Raw genomic sequence first — 25,467 nt, 5'->3', positions numbered from 1 at the left:
GGGAGAGCCACATGAACCATGGCAAGGTGCCTCAGACTGCATGGCTACCCCCCGTGGCAGAAGACGCAGCACATGCGAGTCAGGCACAGTGCAAGATGGATCTGTTATGCCGGGATTTTCATGCAATGATATATGATGACTACAAAAAGAAGCAAAAGAATGGCACCCCTCTTTGGTGTCTGTTTTTGGCGAGTCTGCCCTTTATAGTCCCCACTAAAAATTGTTTTCATGAACTTTCAAAGAGGGGGAAGTCATCTGAAGGTGAATCTTCTCCCACTCGCTCAGCACTGGCATTGAGCCAAGAAAACATTAATACTCTGAGGAAAAATCATCAAACATGATCCATGTTTCACATTATGTGACATTGAAGGGACCCTAAATATTGGATCGACAGTACCACAGACCATCTTTCATGATTGTTTATGTGTAACCAAGAGAAATACTCAGTGGTTACCAGATATCCTCACAGAAGCTCAAAACACACACTAATGGACTGATGCCATTTTACACTTGAGAAATATGAGAAAGTATGCTACAACAACATTTATAGTATCATCACAAGTGATGAAACACGGGTGTACCATTATGATCTGAAACAAAGTGGCAGTCTTCAGTATAGAGCTTTCAAACTGAGGACCTGCCCATCGAAGTTCAGAAAAATGAGAGAACTGGAATTTGAATGCACTATCTTTCACATTCTAAATGTTCCCAAGTAATATTGGAGAAATGTCTCGATTTCATCCTTTGCTTTTGAAGACTGGAAATGTCGTAGCATCGGCACATAATCTCCAAATTCATACATGATGGGTTTCACGAAGCCGTTGTGTTTAATTTCCTAACCAGTGCTATCTTCTCTTTTCTGTAATGCCATTTGTTGTCTTGCTCCAGCAAACAATTGAGTTCACGACAGAGAAATAGTAATTTCATGAAAAACATTGTCTGGTTTCTTGCCAGTAAAACTGTACAACAATCTACACTAAGATTTTCTTGCTTTAGCATTATCTATTTCTTGTTGGATTATTTTTGTATCAGCTGGGGTGTTGCAAACTTTTACTTTCTTCATTGTTTGTTCCAGTTCCTGTAACTTTGATACTAAATTGGAGTATTGTTGTTGCCCACCCACACTTCTTTAATGAACTTTTTTGTTTTTGTTTTTAATCACGTGTCTTTAGCATGAATGACCTTGTTATTCATTACTGCACTGTCTAATAGAGTTTGTTTCACAGTTTCCTGTTTTTGGTTTACTTTGGCCAGTATGTGACTTACATTTGCTTCTATCTGGTGTCAGTAGCTTAACCTCATGCATTTATTCAGCTTGTTTTACGTCAAGTGATTCTCTAGATTCCTTCATACATTTATTAAACTGATCCTGCATCTCATTACGAATGTCAGCTGCCTTTTTAACCAATGTTTTATTTAAATCTGCACTAAACTTTTAATTATTATCATCTAGTTTCTTGTTCAGTTTTTGATCCTTATCATGAATTTTTTTGTTCAAATCCGTGTTCATTTTTGGAAAAACTGTGTTAATAGATCCTCCCCTCCTACCTTATTAACACAGTTATCACTAACTCGTGTGATTCAATGTTTATATTAAAATTTGAATTTTAATTCTCAGTTGATTCTGTAATTTGAACTCTGTTAATTAGTCTTCATTCAAAATACCATCCATGCCAACACTGTCCTCCTCATTAATTATGTCATAATACTCATTTTGACTAGCCATTGTTATTTAAATATGTACTTTGCACATGCAGTTTCTAATAAAAAAATAGGTCACTGCCCATAACTTTTTTGCTGTCCAGTGTTGCTCAAAAAATAGGCACCACTGAAAATTCAAAATTCACTCACCATTCTTTACTGCTGGCAGTCGGGCTCTGGATCCAGAGATTGTTGCAGGACACAATGTTCTTATTGTCACCAGCCTCCATATGTAACATGACCAACTGGTGTGTTATGTATAATAATGATGCTGCCTCTCTCCATTCCAAGGAACTAACAATATATTTTCTTTTACTGGTACTTTTTAGGAAGTGGACAATGATAAGTTTGATTGAGAACAGTTATTAGCGGACCACAAGCTGTGTACGGTGTATTACAGAAATCAGATGTTTTAAAATACACTCAGCTTTAGTAATGTTCCAGTTGCTGCAGTATGACATTAACTGTTTCATATTGAAACATCATTGCTATCAGAAAGTGGCATGAATAATTATCCCGAAAACATGCTAGTGAGCACATTTGATGCGTGTGCACCAACACACACACACACACACACACACACACACACACACACACACACACACACACACAAAATTGGGTGAAATATTCAAACTTGATCTATGTTCTGATGAGGATGTTGTTATAACACATTAGAAATGGCAGATGTACAGCTTATTTATCCAGAAAGAAAACTTGTGCACCCCATACTGCAGATAATTTTCTTTGTTGTGTTATGCTTTGAAACACCATGCATACAAATTGCACTTCATAAGTAAGACATCACCAAGATGATTCTGTTTTTTCCCCCCTTCCTGGCTCTGGTATACATTGACATACACTTTGCAGTTTCTTGTTGGATACAATTTTTTGTCGCTAGGCGGTGTGCTTCCAGCAGAGTGCCTACCACATAGTCTGCTAAAGCCAAGTCCTGGACAACAAACAGTTTCTTTATGTTGTACGCTGTGCCACAAAAGAATCCCTTAACTCTACAAGAATCTTGCAGAGGGCACAGTTTTTCCTTTCATGGATATATCCTTTCTCCTTATAAGGCTTGAATGCTTTTGTGAAACCTGTCACAAACAAATGAAAGAATAATTTCTCCCACTATATGAACTGTTTTTTCTTGAAAGGATGGTATTCAATTATTAGGTTTGGTTTATCCACTCCTACCTTGTAACAGTGTAACCCAAACTACGTTTAATTACGTTTTAATTACTGCCTCATAAGCCCCACCCCCCCCTCTTTCCGCCCTCCCCCTCTCATACCCCCCCCCCCCCCCCCCCATACACACACACAGTTACCTCTGGTGTTAACATGAGAACTTTTTTTAGTTTTTCAGTTTCACAACCGTAAATTGCATCTTTTCAGTTCACCACATAAGTGCTTGATGCCTTTTTCTTGCATTCTGATAAATAATTAAATGCAGCAGGTAATCTATAATAATGATCCACGCATATGGTATAACCTGTGTGAAAATAATTTTTTAGAAGTCTGTGCGTAAGTGCCATAATATTTGGCTCTTGTGACCCTTTCCCTGCTTATACCTCTGTGCTAGTACATGAAGCATGAGAAACGACAAACAATTTTATTCCATACTTACCTGGATTCTCTTTTGCATACACACAAAATTAAATTCTTCCCAGAAAACCATGCATAACTTCATTAACTGTGAAATATACATAGGGATCAAATGGAGACTTCAAATGCTCAAAAAACTGATAAATTTTGAAAAGAGGGTCATGGTTATGTTGGGTATGAGAAGTGTATTATTCATTATCATAGAGTTGAACTGTTTTGAACCTATCAAAACCGGAAAGGTATTATTAAAATGACTACTTTTGACAAATACTCACAGATTTTCATTTATTTATTTTCTTCTGTCTGAATGTATAGTATGTGTCCTTTTGGATGCGTGAAGTCTGCACATGTGTGATATATATCACGTAAATTGAAAGTGAGTGGGGCAGAAGAAGAGGAAAGGGAAGGAACTAATGATATCAAATGTATCTCAGCTTTATGCAGAATCATATGTGATGAGTGAAAATTTGTGCCAAACTGGGACTTGAACCCAGGATTTCCTGCTTACTAGGCATTTGTGTTAACCACTGCACCACATGGACATAGTGTTTGTCACAAATGCACAGAGTATCTCAGCATGCTCCCCTGCAGACCAGCATTCCCATCCCATCCCATCCCATCCCATCCCATCCCATCCCATCCCCAGTCCCGGCCCATATCCTCCAGGCTTGCTTATTTTAGATTACCACTGACAGCTGTGAATTACTACTGTGAAAAATGAGTACACATCCTCTATTTTCGTCATAACCCACTTTTCTCTAACATTCTTTGCTTTGTTCTTTGTTTATTTGTGGCATAAAATAATTATTAGCCTCTGTTTTTATTATTCCGACTTGCAAGAAACATTGAGAACTAACCGTTGATGTTAGAGAGCTGGCTTCCTCCTTTGTAATTTCTTGATAAAAGATACAGTGGTAAAATATTATAAGCTGGACAGCATTAAAGTCTTTTATCTGCTGTCTACATTTGATAATGGTAGTTAAGTTGACTTGTCTAAAGAACTTGCATTCTAATTTTTCTAGTGTAAAATCAAATTTTAGTATATATTATTGTTACAATTTGTTTCACAAATTACCATCAGAATTTGCCACATCAAAGATGTGGCAGTGCACGAACAGTGGACTATCAAATATACAAGTAGTTGTTAAAAACCAGCTTATGAGATAATACAGGTAATCAAACTGCTGTTGAGCACTACAGATAGTTCATATTCGCGTATCTAAGTAGTGGCCCAACGTATGTCTGCATTTAAGATATTTCGTAACAGAGTTAATAAGTAGTGTTGACTATGAATTTTTACACACAGCATGAACCGGTGTCGAGCACTATCCTCTTGACTAACTGTTGTCACCCCTGTCCTGCGCAAGCGCCATTCGTTTTGTGTTGATGTCTCACTGACTTTTTGCAGTCATTTCGTTATTCAGTCCATCAGCCCTATGCTAGTGGTAGAAAAAACAGCTGAAGTTGGAGGAAAATTATCTACTATTGGAGAAACAAACATTCAGCATTGTTGTATTGGCTAGACACTTCAGAAGGACACAGTCATCTTCATACAGTGGCAGAACATTCCATCCTTATTTGATGCTTTCATTACACTGCATTGTAGCATAACATGTTTCACTCTCTGATGAAATAGCAAACTGAAACACAAAATCTGAACCCCCTGTGGGTCTGGGGGTTAGAATAGGCACGAGGTATTCCTGCCTATTGTCAGAAGTGACTAAAGGGAGTTTCACACTTCTCAGGCTTATGAGTTCATGTCCCATTCTATGGTTTGACCTGCCACTTTCAAAATTCTACAGAAGTGCGGGCCATGTGGGGAAGGATGCCTTACGTGGTGCACAAGTTATCCATAATGCCCTTAGATTCGATCTCTTGAATCTCTTGCCATGGCGTTGCATCTCCACCTGCAATTCAACTATATGGGCACTTTCCGGGGTATGTCATCTTCTTCCGTTGTCTCCTGTCCTCTTTCACTCCCATGACAATATTGGATTTCTCTGTGCCCAATATCCAGCATGGTAGCCAGTCTGTTGTGGTGGGGCCATTGTGTACCCATTTGGTGGTAGCCCCCTGACAACACAGGGATCGCACTGCTGATGCCTGATCTGCAAACTCCACAAGTATGCCAAGGAGTAGATGCTTGTCTTCCTGGGCATAAAGACTCCCGGCAACAGCCTTCATGCCAGGTGGCCTTTGCTGTGGCTGGGTGGCCCCTGATCAGAGTGGGTGGCATCAGGGTGGATGACCCACAATGAATCAGACTAAGTCATCTCTTGCTTGTGACTGTACGGCGCCAGCAGTCTCTAAGAAGGACAAGATCAAATACAGTGCCGACAGGTATGACCCTAAATTGTTTCCCTCCCTCGCTTCACCGTGGGAGGAATGTAGGGCTACAGAACAGAGAGAGCTATATTCGCCTCAGTTTTTAGTCTGTAGCAGAACTGATGGGGACTCCTTTCTACCTATGAAGCCTCAGTTTTTTGTTGAACACCCTGAGGATAAGTTGGAGAAGTGACAGCGCTGTCAAAGATGCAGAATGGTGCAGTCTTGATTCAGACAGCATCCCTAGCCCAAACCCAAGCATTACTCGCCTGTGACAAGCTGGGTGATATTCCTGTTTGTCACTCCCCTTAAAAGCCTCAACATGGTTCAGGGGATCATTTTCCATCACGATCTCCTCCAGCAGTCTGACGACGAGCTCCACGCCAATTTAGAATGGTGAGGTGTTCATTTCATCCAGAGCATTTACATGGGACCCAAAGACAACAGGGTTGCTACCGGTGCCTTCATCTTGGCCTTTGAGGGTGAGTCATTGCCTGAAAAGGTCAAGGTGATGGTTTACCGCTGTGACGTTAAACCATATGTCCCTCCCCCTATGCAGTGCTTCAAGTGCTGAAAGTTCAGGCACGTCTTCCAGCTGCACTTCCAGTGCCACATGTCGTGACTGTGGACGTCCACTGCACCCAGATTCTCTATGTGTGCCTCCTCCCATTTGCATAAACTGTGGAGAGCACCGCTCCCCCTGCTCACCAGACTGCCCAGTACTCCAAAAGGAGTGGAAAATCATGGATTACAAAATCCTGGCCCAGTTGACCTACACAGAGGCTAAATGTAAATTTGAAAGATTACACCCCATTCAGTTGACATTGTCATAAGCTGCAGCTATGTCACCATCGCTGTCCCAAGTGCCAGTGGCTCCTCACACTGTGCCATGAACAGTGTGCTGAAATGCGGCTATTGTTATCCCGGCTGACGCCCACAATTGAAATGCGGCAATGACACAAGTTGAAAATATGATCACTATTTTTTCTTATTTACTTAAATTTGCCATATTTCGTGACAGTACCTTTTCCATTAAACGTTTATACGGCGATATAGTCTTGGCTTCAGTTGTCTGAGAATGATTCCACAATGCATCTTTGTTGGTTGCAGAATTGACGTGGTTCAACGTGTTTCTCTCATTTTGGTGTTTCAAATACAGTTTCTTCAAATGTAATTTCTTCTTTTTTTTTTTTTTTAGTTCATACAAAAATAATAGTAACATACTTCAAATTGTTCTTCCGTCAACACCATGGTCAACACACACCAAGAGTTAGCTGCCGACTAAGTACAGTCAAAGACGACTCCAACGTCAAAGATGTTTTACACCACACACAATCTTCCAGTTGTAATCAGTCTCTTTGCTATTCTTCGATACATTTTCTAATAGTAATCAATATGCTTTTACTCTCAAAAACAGAAGTAAATTAACATATAATAAGACAAATTATAATAAATCCTGACAAAAAATATAAGAAAACATTTACAATTCGGTATCGACAATTACGGTAAAAAAATTACATCTCCCAGATCCATTACAACTGCTCCCCAGGGCTTTTGTTGTTATGGACATATACAACAAAATCCCGACCACACTCAGTAATGGATCTGTATTACACAATTAGTACATTAATGATGCAGTCTGATAACCTCTTCCAAATTTGGACTCTTTGAATCTGTGGACTAGTTACTGGCTGTTGTTGCAATGATACTTCCCCATCAATCTCATACACAAAAATTCAAGTAAAGAAATTATTTGACATGACAAATATACATGGTATAAAACATACATGAGAAATATTCTAACATACAGCATACAGATTGAAAATAATAGAAAGGCAAAACTCATTTCCCAGAATAAGATTTAAATTTTTTTTTATAAATATTAATGTTAATTTCATTATGCTTACATATTGTACAGTAAAAACGATACTGGACATATATAGTGTAATGTGTTTTTCTCTATATTTGCCTTTTATATATATATATATATTTTTTTACTTCTGATTTTTTTTATATATTTTTTATTAGTCATGGTTTTTTTTGTTTTTTGTATATTTTTCTTTTGCTTATGATTTTCTTTTTAATTTTTTTTTACTCATGGTTTTTTTTATTTTGTATTTTTTTTCATATCATTTTCTTCTTTTAGTACAGCTAAAGATACATCAGTACTATCTAATTTTTTTTTTTTTTTGCAATCATTTATGTACACTTGCCTCTCTACTACAATATTACTACAAATCACATTCTTGTGAAGAGTACTTTTGCTCCCCACAACATCAGTATAAACAACAATAAACTGCTCATATATCATGAGGCTTTATCTAAAATTGGTTTTGAAACTTATACCTTTGCATGCATGTCCTCACATGCATGCCTTCACCCACAGGGAAGACTTGGCTTCCAAAAATTAGAAAAATTCAGAAATGCTCACTATGGAGACTTTTTTTTTTGTAAAAAAGTAAAAATAAATCTCTACCTCATTTTTTGTTACAACAGTGTTTTTTCATCAGTTTCAATTAACATGTGACTTCAAATTATTACTTTATACATACAAATATACCTAAAAACAAAGATGATGTGACTTACCAAATGAAAGTGCTGGCAGGTCGACAGACACACAAACATACACACAAAATTCAAGCTTTCGCAACAAACTGTTGCCTCATCAGGAAAGAGGGAAGGAGAGGGAAAGACGAAATGATGTGGGTTTTAAGGGAGAGGGTAAGGAGTCATTCCAGTCCCGGGAGCGGAAAGACTTACCTTAGGGGGAAAAAAGGACGGGTATACACTCGCACACACACACATATCCATCCACACATATACAGACACAAGCAGACATATTTAAATATGTCTGCTTGTGTCTGTATATGTGTGGATGGATATGTGTGTGTGTGCGAGTGTATACCCGTCCTTTTTTCCCCCTAAGGTAAGTCTTTCCGCTCCCGGGACTGGAATGACTCCTTACCCTCTCCCTTAAAACCCACATCCTTTCGTCTTTCCCTCTCCTTCCCTCTTTCCTGATGAGGCAACAGTTTGTTGCGAAAGCTTGAATTTTGTGTGTATGTTTGTGTTCGTTTGTGTGTCTGTCGACCTGCCAGCACTTTCATTTGGTAAGTCACATCATCTTTGTTTTTAGGTATATTTTTCCTTCATGGAATGTTTCCTTCTATTATAACCATATCATTAATTTATACATACAAATATACATACTTGGTTGTACAGGCAGTTTTGTTCTAACAAGCATATTCCAGTGGAGGACTTTTGTTTTAGATGATAATAGGTTATTTAAATTTTGAAATTATGATTTCTGTTTATACAGTTTTAAAGAGACAACATTCCTGAGACCAAATAATTTCTTTGACTTAGGATACACCAAACGATAAGCATTGGGGTGTGGATTTTCTATGACTTCAAAAGGCCCAATATAGATATCAAAGAATTTTTTAATTTCTGAAGTTAACATTTTTGATTTTTCATGAGATTTGACCAGAACAAGATCCCCAATTTTAAAAGTGGTTAATCTTACCCTATTGTTATGTCTTTTATTCCTCTTTTCCCCTTGTTTCCTCATAGTTTCCCTGACAATATCTTCTCTCTCTTGCATAGTTAAAGGTGTACATTTAGGAAATTCAATAAGTTCTGATATAAGATTTGGAGGTCTAATATTAAACATAATCTCATACGGTGAAAATCCTGTGGAACTATGTTGTAGGCTATTCATAATATCTTCAAAATTTCGAATGTGCTCAAACCAGGTTGGATGTTTATGGCTGCAATAGGTTCTACAAAGTCTCCCAATTTCCCTCATATATCTTTCTGCAGGATTGGTGGACGGAGAATAAACAGATATAAGTATATGCTTCAATTTTGATCTTTCAATAAACTTTTTCCAAATTTTAGAGGTGAACTGTGAACCATTATCTGATAATATAGCTTTTGGTTTACCCACCTGTGCGAAATAATCTCTTTCAATTTTTATTGTAATTTCATGGCTAGTAGCTTTTTTCACTGGATATAGTTTAATTAATTTTGAAAATACATCTACCATAACAAATATGTAACAGTGACCACCTTTACTCTTTGGTAACATTCCATATAAGTCCACTGCGATAAGATCTAAAGGTTTTTCCGGAATAATGTTTTGCATCTCTCCACCAAATCTTTTATTGCTCACTTTAACTCTCTGACATTTGTCACAGGTTGCCAATTCTTTTCTTACCTTCTTTCCAATATTGTAAAAATAAACATTTTCTTGTATCTTTTGAATACACTTCTGTATCCCACAATGACCAAAACTTTCATGTATGTAAATGATCAGCTTATCAGCATCTGCCTCTGGCCAACACAGTTTCCAATTATCAGAATCTACATCTGTTCTCCGAAATAAAATCCCCTTATGTAATTTGTAAAATTTATCAAGTTTCTCATACCCCTTCTTGCCTAAACATTCCTTGATTAATTTCCAACTCTGATCTAAATTTTGATTTTTTCTAATTTTGTTACACATAGCTCTAATTGTTTTTTCATTTTCCACCCCTTTCAAGTATCTAATTTTAAATTGCTTTTCCTCCTCTTGTTCAAAAATCTCCTTTTCTCCCCCAATTGGTAACCTTGAAAGTGAATCAGCTACTACATTCTCAGAACCTTTTATGTGTTTGATTTCAAAGTCAAACTGTTGCAGAAAAATTGCCCATCTGGTCAATCTACTGTGGTATAATTTGCACTCTTGTAAGTAACTCAAAGCTTTGTGATCCGAAATTACTATGGTTTTATGTCCAACAAGGTAAATTCTAAATTTTGTAAAAGCCCAATGAATTGCCAAAAGTTCCTTCTCTGTGACTGTATAATTTTTCTCATGCTTGAGCAACATTCTGCTTGCAAATGCTATGGTACAATGTATCTTAACCCCATTCTCTACTCTTTCTTGAAATAACTCTGCTCCAAGCCCATAATTACTGCTATCAGTGTTCAAACAAAATGGTAAATTAAAATCAGGCCTGTGTAATAAGTGTTGCTTCCTCAACTCTTGCTTAATTTTATCAAACTCTTCCTGACAACTTTTATCCCAAACCCAAACAGTGTTTTTCTTAAGTAACTGACTTAAACATGGTGCATTCAGACTCTGATCACTTATATGTTTTCGGTAATAACCGCATAACCCAAAGAACGACTTTAATTGTTTTTTAGTCTTAGGAATAGGAATTTCTGAAATTGCTTTAAATTTTTCTGGATCTGGCAAAATTCCCTTATCTGTGACAACATGACCCAAAAATTTTAATTCAGAAACTGCAAATTTACATTTTTCTAACTTCAATGTCATCCCCCCTTTTCTAAGTTTTTCACAAACTGACTTCAAAATCAAAAAATGTTCCTCCCAATTTTGCCCTGTAACCAAAATGTCATCCACATAAATTATCAGTTTAGATGCAAGTTCTTGCCCCAGTACATGATCCAAAGCTCTTATAAATTCGGAAACAGAAGAATTTAACCCAAATGGCACAACACAATATTGGTAACTCTTACCATTGTACAAGAAAGCAGTATATTTCCTAGAATTAACCGAAAGTGGTACCTGATGAAAACCCGAAGTTAGATCCAAACTTGACATATATTTTATATTTGTAAATTTATAGAGTAACTCATCAATGTTTTCGGGATGGTCTATCTGTCTGAACAAAATTTTGTTTAAGTGTCTAGAGTCCAAAACCAATCTTACTCCACCATCTTTTTTCGAAACTACTACTAGAGGATTATTATATGCACTGATACTCCTTTCTATTATATTACATCCTTCCATCTTTTTCAGCTCTTTCTCAACAGCAGGTCTTTTTGATATTGCAATACTGTATGGTTTTATGAAAAATGGTTCATGAGATTTTACCTGAAGCTCACACTGATAACCCTTTACCCTACCAGGTATGTCACTGAAAACATCACTGTATTCCCACAGCAGATTTTCTAACTGTTGTTTTTGCTCCCCAGATAAATTTTGTGTTTCTGAAATTTTCAAATTTACTAAATTCCCAAATTCAACTTCATCAGTATCAAATCTATGAGTTTCAATATTCTCCAATCTATTTTCTTTTAGTAAATTGATACTGTCAAAATTTCCATTACTCTGATCACCAAGTGTGTTCACAAAATTTGTCTGAATGTATTCCCTTTCACTAGTTTCTATCAAAAGTTTTCTTCCAACCCAATCAAATGCTGTATTTACTTTTACTATCCAATTCATACCCAAAAGAAAATCCTCATTAAATTCCTGGATTACAAAACATCCATGTGTGAACAACTTGCCTTCAATTAAAAATGTCACTAAAGCCTGGCTTTTTACCAATTTACTGCTCTTCCCAGTAGCACCTTTTATCTTTACCCCAACAACTGGCATTTCAACAAAATCTTTCCCCACCTTCAATTTCTTGCTTAACCTTTCAGATATTCCCGAGATCTCACTTCCTGTATCAATTAAACATTTACCAATCCATGACCCAATTTGAACTTTTATATAAGGACTGCAAAATTGATCACTTTTCTCAGAACCTGTATTGGCAACTGGCATTTCAACAAAATCTTTCCCCACTTTCAATTTCTTGCTTAACCTTTCAGATATTCCCGAGATCTCACTTCCTGTATCAATTAAACATTTACCAATCCATGACCCAATTTGAACTTTTATATAAGGACTGCAAAATTGATCACTTTTCTCAGAACCTGTATCCTCATGTAACAAATCACTTTCAATTTCCCCAAACCTATACTTATCAGAATCATATGGTATATCATTACATGTATTATTTGTCACAGTTATAAAATTTGCACAAGACACAAAATTATCATTAGTACTCTCTATTATCTCAAATAGCCAAGAATTTTCATCCAAATCACATTGTATACTATTGAAGTACTTATCCTTCAGCTTTTCAAAAATAAAATATCTCATCTTTTTCCACCACTCAGGACATACAGTTTCACATACATTAATAAGCATCTTTCTAAAGTTCTTGTCAAAAGAAATAGTTTCACTGTTCAGCCATATATTCATAAGAAATGTGTGTGTATCATTAGTATCTGTAAAAGTTTCACTTAGGCTAGAAGTTATACATGTGTCATCGTTATTTGTGTAGTCAGATCCTTTACCAACAACATCAAAATTCACACTTTTACATACACCCAGCTTGTGAGTCTTATTCATCCTGGTAACATCCCTGGGAATTTCTATAATATTCTCACTATTTAATCCATTTTCAACCATGTGTATACCCAACTCCCTATTTAAACTAATGAAATACCTTTCCTCAACATCATCATCAATACCAATACCATCATTATCAACTTTATCAACAACATCATTATCATTATGAATATTCAAGTCATACACATTCAAATTATCCCCCAAAATATTATTTCCCCTTTCTAAAGGTACCAGATCCCTTTCACCAATATTTTCATTCTCACAGCATGCATTCTCTCTTTCATTCACACACATCTCTGAACTACTACAAATTACATCATCTGACAAAGTGTTGTTCTTTTCTGCCCAAGTGTAAAACACTCTTAAATTAAATGGATCACAATTACTTTTATCTACTGTATGTTCTTGTGTACTGAAAATTTTATTTTTATCAATATTATTTTCCTCTTGAAATTTTTTCAGTAAGTAACAACTAATAACCTCATGTGATAGCGTAGGTTTGGAACTGTCATGTTTGGGTTTATGATAGTCACATCCATTGGTCCTTTCATCATGCTCACCTTCTGCCTCAACCTTGCGGACCTTCAAGGGGGCGTCTACTCGTTTTTTGTTTCCTGAATTACAACTTGTTCCTGTTTGAACTGCTGATTGTGGTTCTGCCAATGTCTCTGATCAACATTTCTGTTCCCATTCCTATGCCAAACATTACCTGATTGTCTGTAGTTTCTATTGTACTGATCTCTATCAAAATTTCTGTGATTTTGATCCCTAAAGTGTTCTCTATTTTGTTGATTATTACCGCAAAAATCATGTTCTTGTTTTGGATAAAAATTATGGTCCTTCTTTTGAAAATTGTTATATCCCCCTGAATTTTGACTAACACCATGATAATTGTTTTGTTCCCTTTTTTGAAAGTTATCATTTCCCCAATTTTGACCGTTACCTTTCTGAGTAAACCCACTGTGTGTTGTTGTTACCCTATCCAACTTTTCAATATAATTGAGAAACTGCTCTACATTACTATCAGGACATTGAACTAAATTCAACTGCATTGCTGATGGCAATCTTCTCTTTAAGGTATCAATTTTGATCAAGTCATCCAAAGGTTTTGTTAAATGAATAAGTTTTTGAAGTTCACTTTTGCAAAATTGTTTCATGCTCCCATCTGATTCTCTATAGTTTCTCCCATTCAAAAATTCACTTTTGATTCTAGTTTGTTTAAGATCATCCCAAAAATTTTCCAGAAATTTTGATTCAAATTCTGAAAATGTCATCCCCATAGTTACAATCTGGTTTGCCCAAGTCAAAGCTTCCCCTTCCAAGAATTTTTTCACAAATTTAATTTTTATTTCATCTGGTGAGTGAGGTAAAAAACAATCTTTACAATACTGCATAAAATCAACGGGATGTAAGGGTCCATCTACCGAAAAGTGCTTCACTGGAATATTAGATACAAGATTACATGTGTTGAAATTGTAATTTTTGCTTTGAAATTCAATGTTAAAACTTTCAATTTTTTCGCTAAGTTCTTTGACAGATTTTTTGTTTTCTAAATCATTGCATTCTACTTTTTCTTCTAGAGTAACCAAACGATTGTCAGTTTTTTGTTCTACATTTTTTACTAAAACTTTTGTATTCTCATCCAAATTTTTAATTTCCCCTTTAATGTCATTAAAATCAATTAAATTTATTTCCCTATCTGCCAGTAACTCATTTTTTACAGTATTGATTTCACCGCTCAATTTAGCATCAATTTCATTTACTTTTGCTTCCACAGATTCAATTTTTTCCTCAGCATTGTCAACTCTGTTCGAAAGATCACCCACTTGGGTATTGACTGCTTGCACTTGCAACAAAATGTTATCAATTTTTTCATCCCAGTAAGTCTTATTGTCATCAAGTGTTTGTTTAATTTCTTTCGTGAAATTTACAAGAAAACTTTTTAAATCAAACTTATCGGTTCTTTCACTTTCATTTGACCTGTCCTGATGTTCGAAGTCTATTAAATTACTACTTTCTACTTTAGGCACAATACTCTCGAAAATCTCATAAGTCATTGTGAAGAACAAAAATTTATACACAACAATACAGAACAAGATAAAAAGATTGTTTTTAACAAAATACGATGGTTTCGTGACTTATCTGGAACACTCTTCTACTGTTGCAAAACCACGTTTTCCATCCATGTGATTGTTGACCAAAATTCTTGAAATATTTTCTTCTGTCGAAAATTATATTTTTCGCCGAAACATTTCTTCTCCAAAACTTTTACTTCCCGATGAACACAAACACTGTAACACACATTCTGAAGAAACTGGTATTAACACACAAAAATTTTCTTCCTCGTAGCACTGTTGAAAATCTCGTGAACACGATATCCCGGCTGCTGAGCCCCCAGTTGAAATACGGCAATTGTTATCCCGGCTGACGCCCACAATTGAAATGCGGCAATGACACAAGTTGAAAATATGATAACTATTTTTTCTTATTTACTTAAATTTGCCATATTTCGTGACAGTACCTTTTCCATTAAACGTTTATACGGCGATATAGTCTTGGCTTCAGTTGTCTGAGAATGATTCCACAATGCATCTTTGTTGGTTGCAGAATTGACGTGGTTCAACGTGTTTCTCTCATTTTGGTGTTTCAAATACAGTTTCTTCAAATGTAATTTCTTCTTTTTTTTTTTTTTTTAGTTCATACAAAAATAATAGTAACATACTTCAAATTGTTCTTCCGTCAACACCATGGTCAACACACACCAAGAGTTAGCTGCCGACTAAGTACAGTCAAAGACGACTCCAACGTCAAAGATGTTTTACACCACACACAATCTTCCATTTGTAATCAGTGTCTTTGCTATTCTTCGATACATTTTCTAATAGTAATCAATATGCTTTTACTCTCAAAAACAGAAGTAAATTAACATATAATAAGACAAATTATAATAAATCCTGACAAAAAATATAAGAAAACATTTACAATTCGGTATCGACAATTACGGTAAAAAAATTACATCTCCCAGATCCATTACAGTGCCCTCCAGGCCACCAGAATACATCTGCCCCCTTGGTGGTACTGGGCAAATCTTCCTCTGTTGGTCCCAAAGCACCTACTTTGGGAACAAGGCCCCCCCCCCCCCCCACACACACACACACACACACACACACACACCCAAACGCGTGGGACATCGGTCCCCTCCTTCCTGCCAGAGAAGCAACAGCTTCCTCCGTCTCTTCTCGTGCTGAAGGTGTCTCTTGGGTCCCTTTCTCCCAAGGTCTCCACTAATGCCGCGGCAGACACTCACCAGTGGCTCAAGGAGCCTAAAGCTGCCAAACTAAAAACTTCACTGTCTTCCTACGTGCCTGAGGCTGCTTCAGAGAAATCTTCCCAGTCTTCCTCCGTGCCTGAAGCTGCTTCAGAGGAATCTTGTCAGAGAGCCCCTAAAGAGAAACGAGAGAGCAAGCAAACTAAGAAGAAGTCTGCTAAGAAACAGGAGTCTTGGTGGCCCCAACACCACCACTCCCTACCAATTCTGCATCTGAGGATGCAGTGGAGATATTAGGTCCCCTGCGGACCTGGATCTTGCTGATGTCTCATCCACCAAAGAAATGGCTACTAATACTCAATCGGTGGCAGCAGGTGACACTGAGGCATAACCTACCTCCTTGCATGCTTCATGCCTTCCCAACCTCACGATGACATCATCCTCCACTGGAATTGTGGCGGTTTTTTCCACCACCTGGCTGAGCTACGGCAATTCTTAAGCTGAGCTGCTTTTTGCATTGCCCTCCAGGAAACCTGGTTCCCGGCAGTGCGGACCCCTGCCCTCCGTGGCTATAGGGAAAAATTACAGGAACCATAGTGACTACAACAGAGTGTCAGGTGGAGTTTGTGTCTTTGTCCTGAACTGAGTATGCAGTGAACCTGTGCCCCTTCAAACTCGTCTTGAAGCTGTGGCTGTCACAAAGAGGACAACACAGGAAATAATTGTCTGCAATGTATATCTTCCTCCAGATGGTGCAGTACCCCTGAACGCATTGGCTGCACTGATTTATCAACTCCTTAAACCTTACTTACTTTTGGGAGATTTTAACGCTCATACCCCCCTTGTGGGGTGGCACCATGCTTACTGGCCGAGGCAGAGATGTCGAAAATTTTCAGTCGCAACTCGACCTCTGCCTCTTAAATACAAGTGCCCCCACACATTTCAATGTGGCACATATTCTGCCATTTTTCTCTCTCGGTTTACAGTCCTGGCTTTCTCCCATCTATCCACTGGAGAGCACATGACGACCTGTGTGCTAGTGACCACACCCCCACCTTCCTGTCACTGCCCTGGCATCAGGCCCATGGACACCTGCCCAGATGGGCTTTAAGTAAGGCATACTGGGACACTTTCACCTCTGCTGTCACTGTTGAATCTCCCCCCCCCCCCCCTCCCCCCAACATACGCAGTAACACTGATGTGGTGGTTGAGCAGGTAACTGCAACGATCATTTCTGCGGTGGTGATCCCTCGCTCTTTAGGGTGCCCCCAGTGAAAGACAGTCCCTCAGTGGTCGCCAGAAGTCATTGAGGCAATTAAGGAGTGTCAGCAAGCTCTACAGCGGCATAAGTGGCACCCTTCCCTGGAGCACCTCATAGCCTTTAAATGGCTCCGTGCCCATGTTTGCCAGCTTATCAAAAGACAGAAACAGGAGTGTTGGGAGAGATACGTCTCAACCATTGGGTGCCATATGTCACCTTCTCAAGTCTGGGCAAAGATCAAACGAGTTCTTGGGTACCAGACCCCAACAGGTGTTCCCGGTGTTAACATAAATTGTGTGTTATCTACTTACGCAAACGCAATTGCTGAGCACTGTGCTCGCTCCTTCGCGTTGGAGAATTAGCCCCAAGCCTTTCACACTCTCAAACGGTGGATGGAAGGGAAATCCTCTCGTTCACTACGCACCACAGTGAACTCTATAACAACCCATTTACAGAGTGGCAATTCCTCAGTGCCCTTGCACATTGCCCAGACACAGCTCCTGGGCCAGATCGGATTTACAGCCAGATGATTAAACATCTCTCGTCTAACTACAAGCGGTATCTCCTTGTTATCTTCAACCTGATGTGGTGCGATGGCATCTTTCCATCGCACTAGCGAGAGAGCACCATCATACCAGTGCTCAAACCCATCAAAAAAACCCGCTTGTCCGCCGCTCGTGGTTTCGCGATAGCGTTCTCGCCTCCCGAGCACGGGGTCCCGGGTTCGATTCCCGGCGGGGTCAGGGATTTTCACCTGCCTCGAGATGACTGGGTGTTTGTGTTGTCCTCATCATTTCATTATCATCCAGGAAAGTGGCGAAATTGGACTGAGCAAAGGTTGGGAAATTGTACAGGCGCTGATAACCACGCAGTTGAGCGCCCCACAAAACCAAGCATCATCATCATCAAAAACCCGCTTGATGTGGGTAAGTATCAGCCTATCAGCCTCACCAATGTTCTTTGTAAGCTGCTGGAACGAATGGTGTGTCAGCAGTTGGGTTGGGTCCTGGAGTGACATGGCCTACTGGCTCTGTGCCAGGGCGGTTTCCGCCGTCAGTCGCTCTACTACTGATAATCTTGTGTCTCTCGAGTCTGCTATCCAAAAGCCTTTTCCAGATGCCAACACCTTGTTGCTGTCTTCTTTGATTTTCGAAAAGCATATGACATGACCTGGCAACATGATATCCTTGCCACATTATAAGAGTGGTATCTCCAAGTCCCACTCCAGATTCACTTAATACTTTCCGTGTCCAAGTAAGTGCCTCCCATAGTTCCCCCCTATATCCAGGAGTATGGGGTCCCACAGGGCTTTGTATTGAGTGTGTCTCTATTTTTAGTGGTCATTAATGGTCTAGCAGCTGCTGTAGGGCTACCCGTCTCACTCTCTCTATATGCAGACAACTTCTGCATTTCGTACTGCTCCACCAGTTCTGGTGTTGCTGAGCCGCGCCTACAGGAAGCCATCCACAAGGCGAAGTAATGGGCTCTAGCCCACGGCTTCCAGTTTTCAGCCACAAATTCATATTCATTCATTCATTCATTCATTCACTTGATATCTTCACCTTTGTCAGCTTAAGAAGAAGTGCTGGCAGCACCTCAATGCCCTCCACTGCCTGAGCAACACCAACTGGGGTGCAGATTGCTCTACGCTGCTGCAGCTCTACAGAGCCCTTGTTCACTCCTGCCTTGACTATGGTTAAGGGTTTGGCGGTGCTCTCAGCATTGGGTTCACTCGACCCAGTGCACCACTGTGGTGTTCGACTAACGATGGGGGCTTTTAGGACGAGTCCAGTGACCAGCGTCCTGGTGGAGGCTGGAGTTCCTCCATTCCAGGTCAGGCGTGTGCAACTGCTTGCCAGTTACATATCACATGTTCATAGTTCTCCTGTGCATCCAAATTACTGTTTCCTTTTCTCACCCACGGCAGTTCATCTCCCGCATCGGCGGCTCAGATCAGGGCTTACAATTGCAGTTTGCATCTGATCCCTATCTGAACTGGAGTCCTTGCCTTTACCACTTATACTAGAGGTCCATTCACATACACCTCCATGGTGTAAACCTAGGCCGCGGTTTTCCTGAAACTTTCACATGTCCAAAGGACTCGGTTACCCCATGGCTCTCTGCTGTCACTTCCTCTCAACTCTTTACATGTACCGAGGTCTTGAAAAGTGGTTTACAGCAATGGCTCATGGCTCATTGTTACGTTGGCTTCGCATATGTCCATGGAGGACGTATTGAACAGCATTACTTGCTCGATGGCTGCAGTGTTTTCACTGCAGAGCTGGTGGCTATATCTTGTGTTCTTGAGCACGTCAGTTCATGTCCTGGGGAGTCGTTTCTTCTGTGTGCTGACTCCTTGAGCAGTCTACAAGCTATTGGCCTGTGTTACCCTCGCCACCCTTTGGTAGTGACCATTGAGTCCATCTGTGCCCTGGAACAGTCCAGTCGTTCAGTGGTGTTTGTGTATACCCCAGGACACGTCAGAATCCCGGGCAACAAACTTGCTGACCAAACAGGCGACACAGAAACCGCTTATGTAGATCGACATTCTAATAACTGATCTGCATTTGTTTTTACGGTGCCAGGTTTTTCGGCTTAGGGAAATGGTATGGCATAGTCTCATTATGCACAACAAACTGCATGTCATTAAGGAGACTACTCCATGTGGGCCTCTCACAGATACTCTGTGGTTCTCCACATTGGCCGCGCCTGGGTGACCCACTGCTACCTCCTGCGCCATGAAGACCCGGCTCAGTGTCGATGCAGTGCACGGTTGACAGTGGCCCATATTCTGGTGCACTGTCCCCCCTTGACTGCCCTGCGACGAAATCTTTGGTTACTGGACTCGTTGCCACTAATTTTATCTGACAATGCGTCATCGGCTGATTTAGTTTTACATTTTATTCATGAGGATAGGTTTTATCATTTGATCTACATTTAATTGCATGTCCTTTGTCCCTCTGTGTCCTCCACCCTAGTGATTTTAGGGTGGAGGTTTTAAATGTGTTGCAGAGTGGCTGGCTTCTCCTTTTTATTCTTATGGTCAGCCAGCCATGGTAATCTGCCTTGTCATTTTAATCTCTTCTACCTGTTTCTTGCATATCTGTGGTTTTCTTGTCCCCTTTTGTCCATTTAAGCGTTTGTTGTCGTTCTGTTGTTCTTGTGGTTTTTCCATTCTCTCCATTTTGTGTTGTCAGTCTCGTTCGTTTTATTCGGAACAAGGGACCGATGACCAAGCAGTTTGGTCCCTTCCCTCCTCTTTTAAACCAACCAACAAAATCTGAACCTGCATCTATTCTAATGATGGGAACAAGTATGGCACACATTGAATTTTGCGAGATCTGTTCCCTAGCTTTTATAGTGGAGGCTTTAATATATTTGCGAGCAGCTGGCAAAAATGTTTCTTGATTAATTATGACCATGCCAACTGTCGCTGTCAAACAATTTTACTTGGCCCGTGAGTGGAGGATGGCAGGAGTGGAAGCTTGCAACTAACTCATTGCACATTGGCTGCTGAGACGATCCCCACCACCTCCTCCCAGAGTAGCTAGCCTGTAGCTTTTAAAAGGAATGATCATGTAATGGATTAATGCATCATGGAAGTGTCAAGAAAGTTGATGGTGAGTTGCCAAAAGTATCAGGTAAGAAATAGTTTTTGTTATCGTTATGCACAACATCACACACAGATTAACACTTATTCAAAGCGGTTACTTACTGCTAAGGCACACAACACTCTTAGGTAGCTAAGATGGGCATTAATATTCCAGTGTGACACGAAGTCAGTTGACTTCCTTCAATTACAACGGGGCCAAGATAAAGTCTGCGACCAATATTGTCAGGTTATTTTGTAAGAATCTTGTTTTCCTTTCCTTTTATTGTGATTTAGATACAAATCATATATGATCATCATCCTTTTCACCACTCTCCCTCCCTCCCCTCTCCTTTGCACCCTTCTCCTCCCTCCATCCCCTCTCCTTTGCACCCTCTGCTCCCTCCCCTCCCCTCTGCTCCCTCCCCACCCCTCTGCTCCCTCCCCACCCCTCTGCTCCCTCCCCACCCCTCTGCTCCCTCCCCACCCCTCTGCTCCCTCCCCACCCCTCTGCTCCCTCCCCACCCCACTGCTCCCTCCCCACCCCACTGCTCCCTCCCCACCCCACTGCTCCCTCCCCACCCCTCTGCTCCCTCCCCACCCCTCTGCTCCCTCCCCACCCCTCTGCTCCCTCCCCACCCCTCTGCTCCCTCCCCACCCCTCTGCTCCCTCCCCACCACTCTGCTCCCTCCCCACCCCTCTGCTCCCTCCCCACCACTCTGCTCCCACCCCACCACTCTGCTCCCTCCCCACCCCTCTGCTCCCTCCCCACCCCTCTGCTCCCTCCCCACCCCTCTGCTCCCTCCCCACCCCTCTGCTCCCTCCCCACCCCTCTGCTCCCACCCCACCCCACTGCTCCCACCCCACCCCACTGCTCCCACCCCACCCCACTGCTCCCACCCCACCCCTCTGCTCCCACCCCACCCCTCTGCACCCACCCCTCTGCTCCCACCCCTCTGCTCCCACCCCTCTGCTCCCACCCCTCTGCTCCCACCCCTCTGCTCCCACCCCTCTGCTCCCCTCCCCTCCCCTCTGCTCCCACCCCTCCCCTCTGCTCCCACCCCTCCCCTCTGCTCCCTCGCCTCCCCTCTGCTCCCTCGCCTCCCCTCTGATCCCTCGCCTCCCCTCTGATCCCTCGCCTCCCCTCTGATCCCTCCCCTCCCCTCTGCTCCCTCCCCTCCCCTCTGCTCCCTCCCCTCCCCTCTGCTCCCTCCCCTCCCCTCTGCTCCCTCCCCTCCCCTCTGCTCCCTCCCCTCCCCTCTGCTCTCTTCCCTCCCCTCTGCTCCCTCCCCCTCTACTCCCTCCCCTCCACTCTGCTCCCTCCCCTCTCCTCTGATCCCTCCGCTACCCTCACCTCCCCTCCCCTCTGCTCCCTCCCCTCCCCTCTGCTCCCTCCCCTCCCCTCTGCTTCCTCCCCTCCCCTCTGCTACCACTCCTCCCCTCTGCTACCTCCACTCCCCTCCCCTCTGCACCCTCCCCTCCCCTCTGCTCCCTCCCCTCTGCACCCTCCCCTCCCCTCTGCTCCTACCCCTCTGCACCCTCCCCTCCCCTCTGCCTCCTCTGCACCCCAACCCCTCTGCCTCCTCTGCACCCTCCCCTCCCCTCTGCCTCCTCTGCACCCTCCCCTCCCCTCCCCTCTGCCTCCTCTGCACCCTAACCTCCCCTCTGCCTCCTCTGCACCCTAACCTCCCCTCTGCCTCCTCTGCACCCTAACCTCCCCTCTGCCTCCTCTGCACCCTAACCTCCCCTCTGCCTCCTCTGCACCCTCCCCTCCCCTCCCCTCTGCACCTGCCCCCCTCTCCTCTGCACCCTCTCCTCCCCTCCCCTCTGCACCCTCCCCTCCCCTCTGCCTCCTCTGCACCCTCCCCTCCCCTCTGCCCCCTCCCCTCTGCAACCTCCTCTCCCCTCTGCAACCTCCCCTCCCCTCTGCCCCCTCTGCACCCTCCCCTCTGCATCCTCCCCTCCCCTCTGCCTCCTCTGCACCCTCCCCTCCCCTCTGTCTCCTCTGCACCCTTCTCTCCCCTCCCCTCTGCCTCTTCTGCACCCTTCTCTCCCCTCCCCTCTGCCTCTTCTGCACCCTCCCTTCCCCTCCCCTCTGCCTCCTCTGCACCCTCCCCTCCCCTCCCCTCTGCCTCCTCTGCACCCTCCCCTCCCCTCCCCTCTGCCTCCTCTGCACCCTCCCCTCCCCTCCCCTCTGCCTCCTCTGCACCCTCCCCTCCCTCCCCTCTGCCTCCTCTGCACCCTCCCCTCCCCTCCCCTCTCCTCTGCACCCTCCCCAACCCTCCCCTCTGCCTCCTCTGCACCATCCCCTCCCCTCTCCTACCTCCCCACCCCTCCGCTCCCTCTCCTCTGCACCATCCCCTCCCCTCTGCCTCCTCTGCACCCTCCCCTCCCCTCTGCCTCCTCTGCACCCTCCCCTCCCCTCTGCCTCCACTGCACCCTCCCCACCCCTCTGCCTCCTCTGCAGCCTCCCCTCCCTTCTGCCTCCTCTGCAGCTTCCCCTCCCTTCTGCCTCCTCTGCAGCTTCCCCTCCCTTCTGCCTCTTCTGCACCCTCCCCTCCCCTCCCCTCTGCCTCCTCTGCACCCTCCCCTCCCCTCCCCTCTGCCTCCTCTGCACTCTCCCCTCCCCTCCCCTCTGCCTCCTCTGCACCCTCCCCTCCCCTCCCCTCTGCCTCCTCTGCACCCTCCCCTCCCCTCCCCTCCCCTCTGCCTCCTCTGCACCCTCCCCTCCCCTCCCCTCCCCTCTGCCTCCTCTGCACCCTCCCTTCCCCTCTCCTCTGCCTCCTCTGCACCCTCCCTTCCCCTCTCCTCTGCCTCCTCTGCACCCTCCCTTCCCCTCCCCTCTGCCTCCTCTGCACTCTCCCCTCCCCTCTCCTCTGATACCTCCACTCCCCTCTGCTACCTCCCCACTCCTCCGCTCCCTCCCCTCTGCTACCTCCCCACCCCTCCGCTCCCTCCCCTCTGCACCATCCCCTCCCCTCTGCCTCCTCTGCACCCCTCCCCTCCCCTCTGCCACCTCTGCACCCTCCCCTCCCCTGTGCACCCTCCCCTCCCCTCTGCCTCCTCTGCACCCTCCCCTCCCTTCTGCCTCCTCTGCACCCTCCCCTCCCCTCTGCCTCCTCTGCACCCTCCCCTCCCCTCTGCCTCCTCTGCACCCTCCCCTCCCCTCTGCCTCCTCTACACTCTCCTCTGCACCCTCCCCTCCCCTCCCCTCTGCCTCCTCTGCACCCTCCCTCTTCTCTGCCTCCACTGCACCCTCCCCTCCCCTCTGCCTCCTCCTCATACCTCCCCTCCCCTCTGCCTCCTCCTCATACCTCCCCTCCCCTCTGCCTCCTCCTCATCTCTCCCCTCCACTCTGCCTCCTCTGCACCGCCTCCTCCTCATCCCTCCCCTCCCCTCTGGCTCCTCCCCTCCCCCGTCTCCTCCCCTCCCCTCCCCTCCCCTCCCCTCCCCTCCCCTCTGCCTCCTCCACTCCCCTCTGCCTCCTCCAATCCCCTCCCCTCCCCACTGCCTCCACCACTCCCCTCTCCTCTGCCCCCTCCTATCCCCTCCCCTCTGTTTTCTCCTATCCCCTGCCCTCCACTTCCTCCCCTCCCCTCCCCTCTCCTCCGCTCTGCTCTGCTATTTTCCTCACCCCCCTGCCCTCCCCCACCTCCCACTTCTGTCTATATCAATACTCTTCCATACACTGTGATGGTACTTCGCATAGTGTCACTTGATGGTCTAATCTTGTCTTAGCAGTCTTTACAAGAGTTATATGTAGGGAGTTGCAGTACTTTTTGATTTCTCAGTTAACGTTAGTTTTTGAGTAGTCTTTCTCAAGATAGTGTGACTAACCTCAAGCATCTGCCATGATGCTCTCCCATCAGAGAACTTTCCTTTTTCATCTCCTAAGTTTGTTCTTGTTAATATCTGCTTAATCCATTTTCTCTTTCTCTTACAGATAAATTTGCGTTATGGAATGAAAAGCCCAAAATTAGAATCATCAAGAGAAACATGTACAGCATGTGCAGGAACAATGATATTAGAAATGGCAGCATTATCAAGACTTACAGGGGAATCAATATTTGAGGTACGTTGAACAGTGTGCTCTTGTTTTGTTTATTGTGTGTTGACTTGTATTTTTCTTGGAAATTTGTGATTTTTTTTCAGTTCAGTATTCATCATTTAGCTTATTTTATGTATTGCATATGCATTTCATTTCTTGCAGAAGATAAGAATAGCAAGTTTGTCCTATGAGATTAGAAGCATAACTCCATACTGCCGTTTTGGCAACTGTTTAAAGCACACTTCATCAGGCAGGCTACAAGTAGTGATGATACAAACACAACAGAATTTCGTTGGTTGGATGGGGGTTGCAAAAGCCTACTCAGGTTCTTTGAAACTATCTTACCTAAACATTCAAACAATGGCAAGTACAGGATGGGATAACAACAATATGAAAAGGATAGATTGCTACTCATCACATTTAGAAGGCACTAAATTGCAGACAGGCACAATGAAAATAATGTTAAAAATATTCAACTTTTGGA

At 43.1% G+C, this 25,467-nt stretch overlaps 1 protein-coding gene across 1 annotated transcript in view; it reads left to right on the top strand.

The window, feature by feature from the left end:
* LOC126188899 (ER degradation-enhancing alpha-mannosidase-like protein 3) overlaps nucleotides 1-25,467 on the top strand; it is a 227,815-nt gene that overhangs the window by 72,935 nt on the left and 129,413 nt on the right. The window contains exon 7 of the mRNA XM_049930585.1: nucleotides 24,879-25,007. Within this exon, the coding sequence (XP_049786542.1) occupies nucleotides 24,879-25,007 (129 nt within the window). The remainder of the gene's footprint in view (nucleotides 1-24,878; nucleotides 25,008-25,467) is intronic.

This window comes from Schistocerca cancellata, chromosome 5, assembly GCF_023864275.1.
Source record: "Schistocerca cancellata isolate TAMUIC-IGC-003103 chromosome 5, iqSchCanc2.1, whole genome shotgun sequence".
Taxonomy (NCBI): Eukaryota; Metazoa; Arthropoda; class Insecta; order Orthoptera; family Acrididae; genus Schistocerca; species Schistocerca cancellata.
This window is presented reverse-complemented; position numbering and strand designations above follow the sequence as displayed.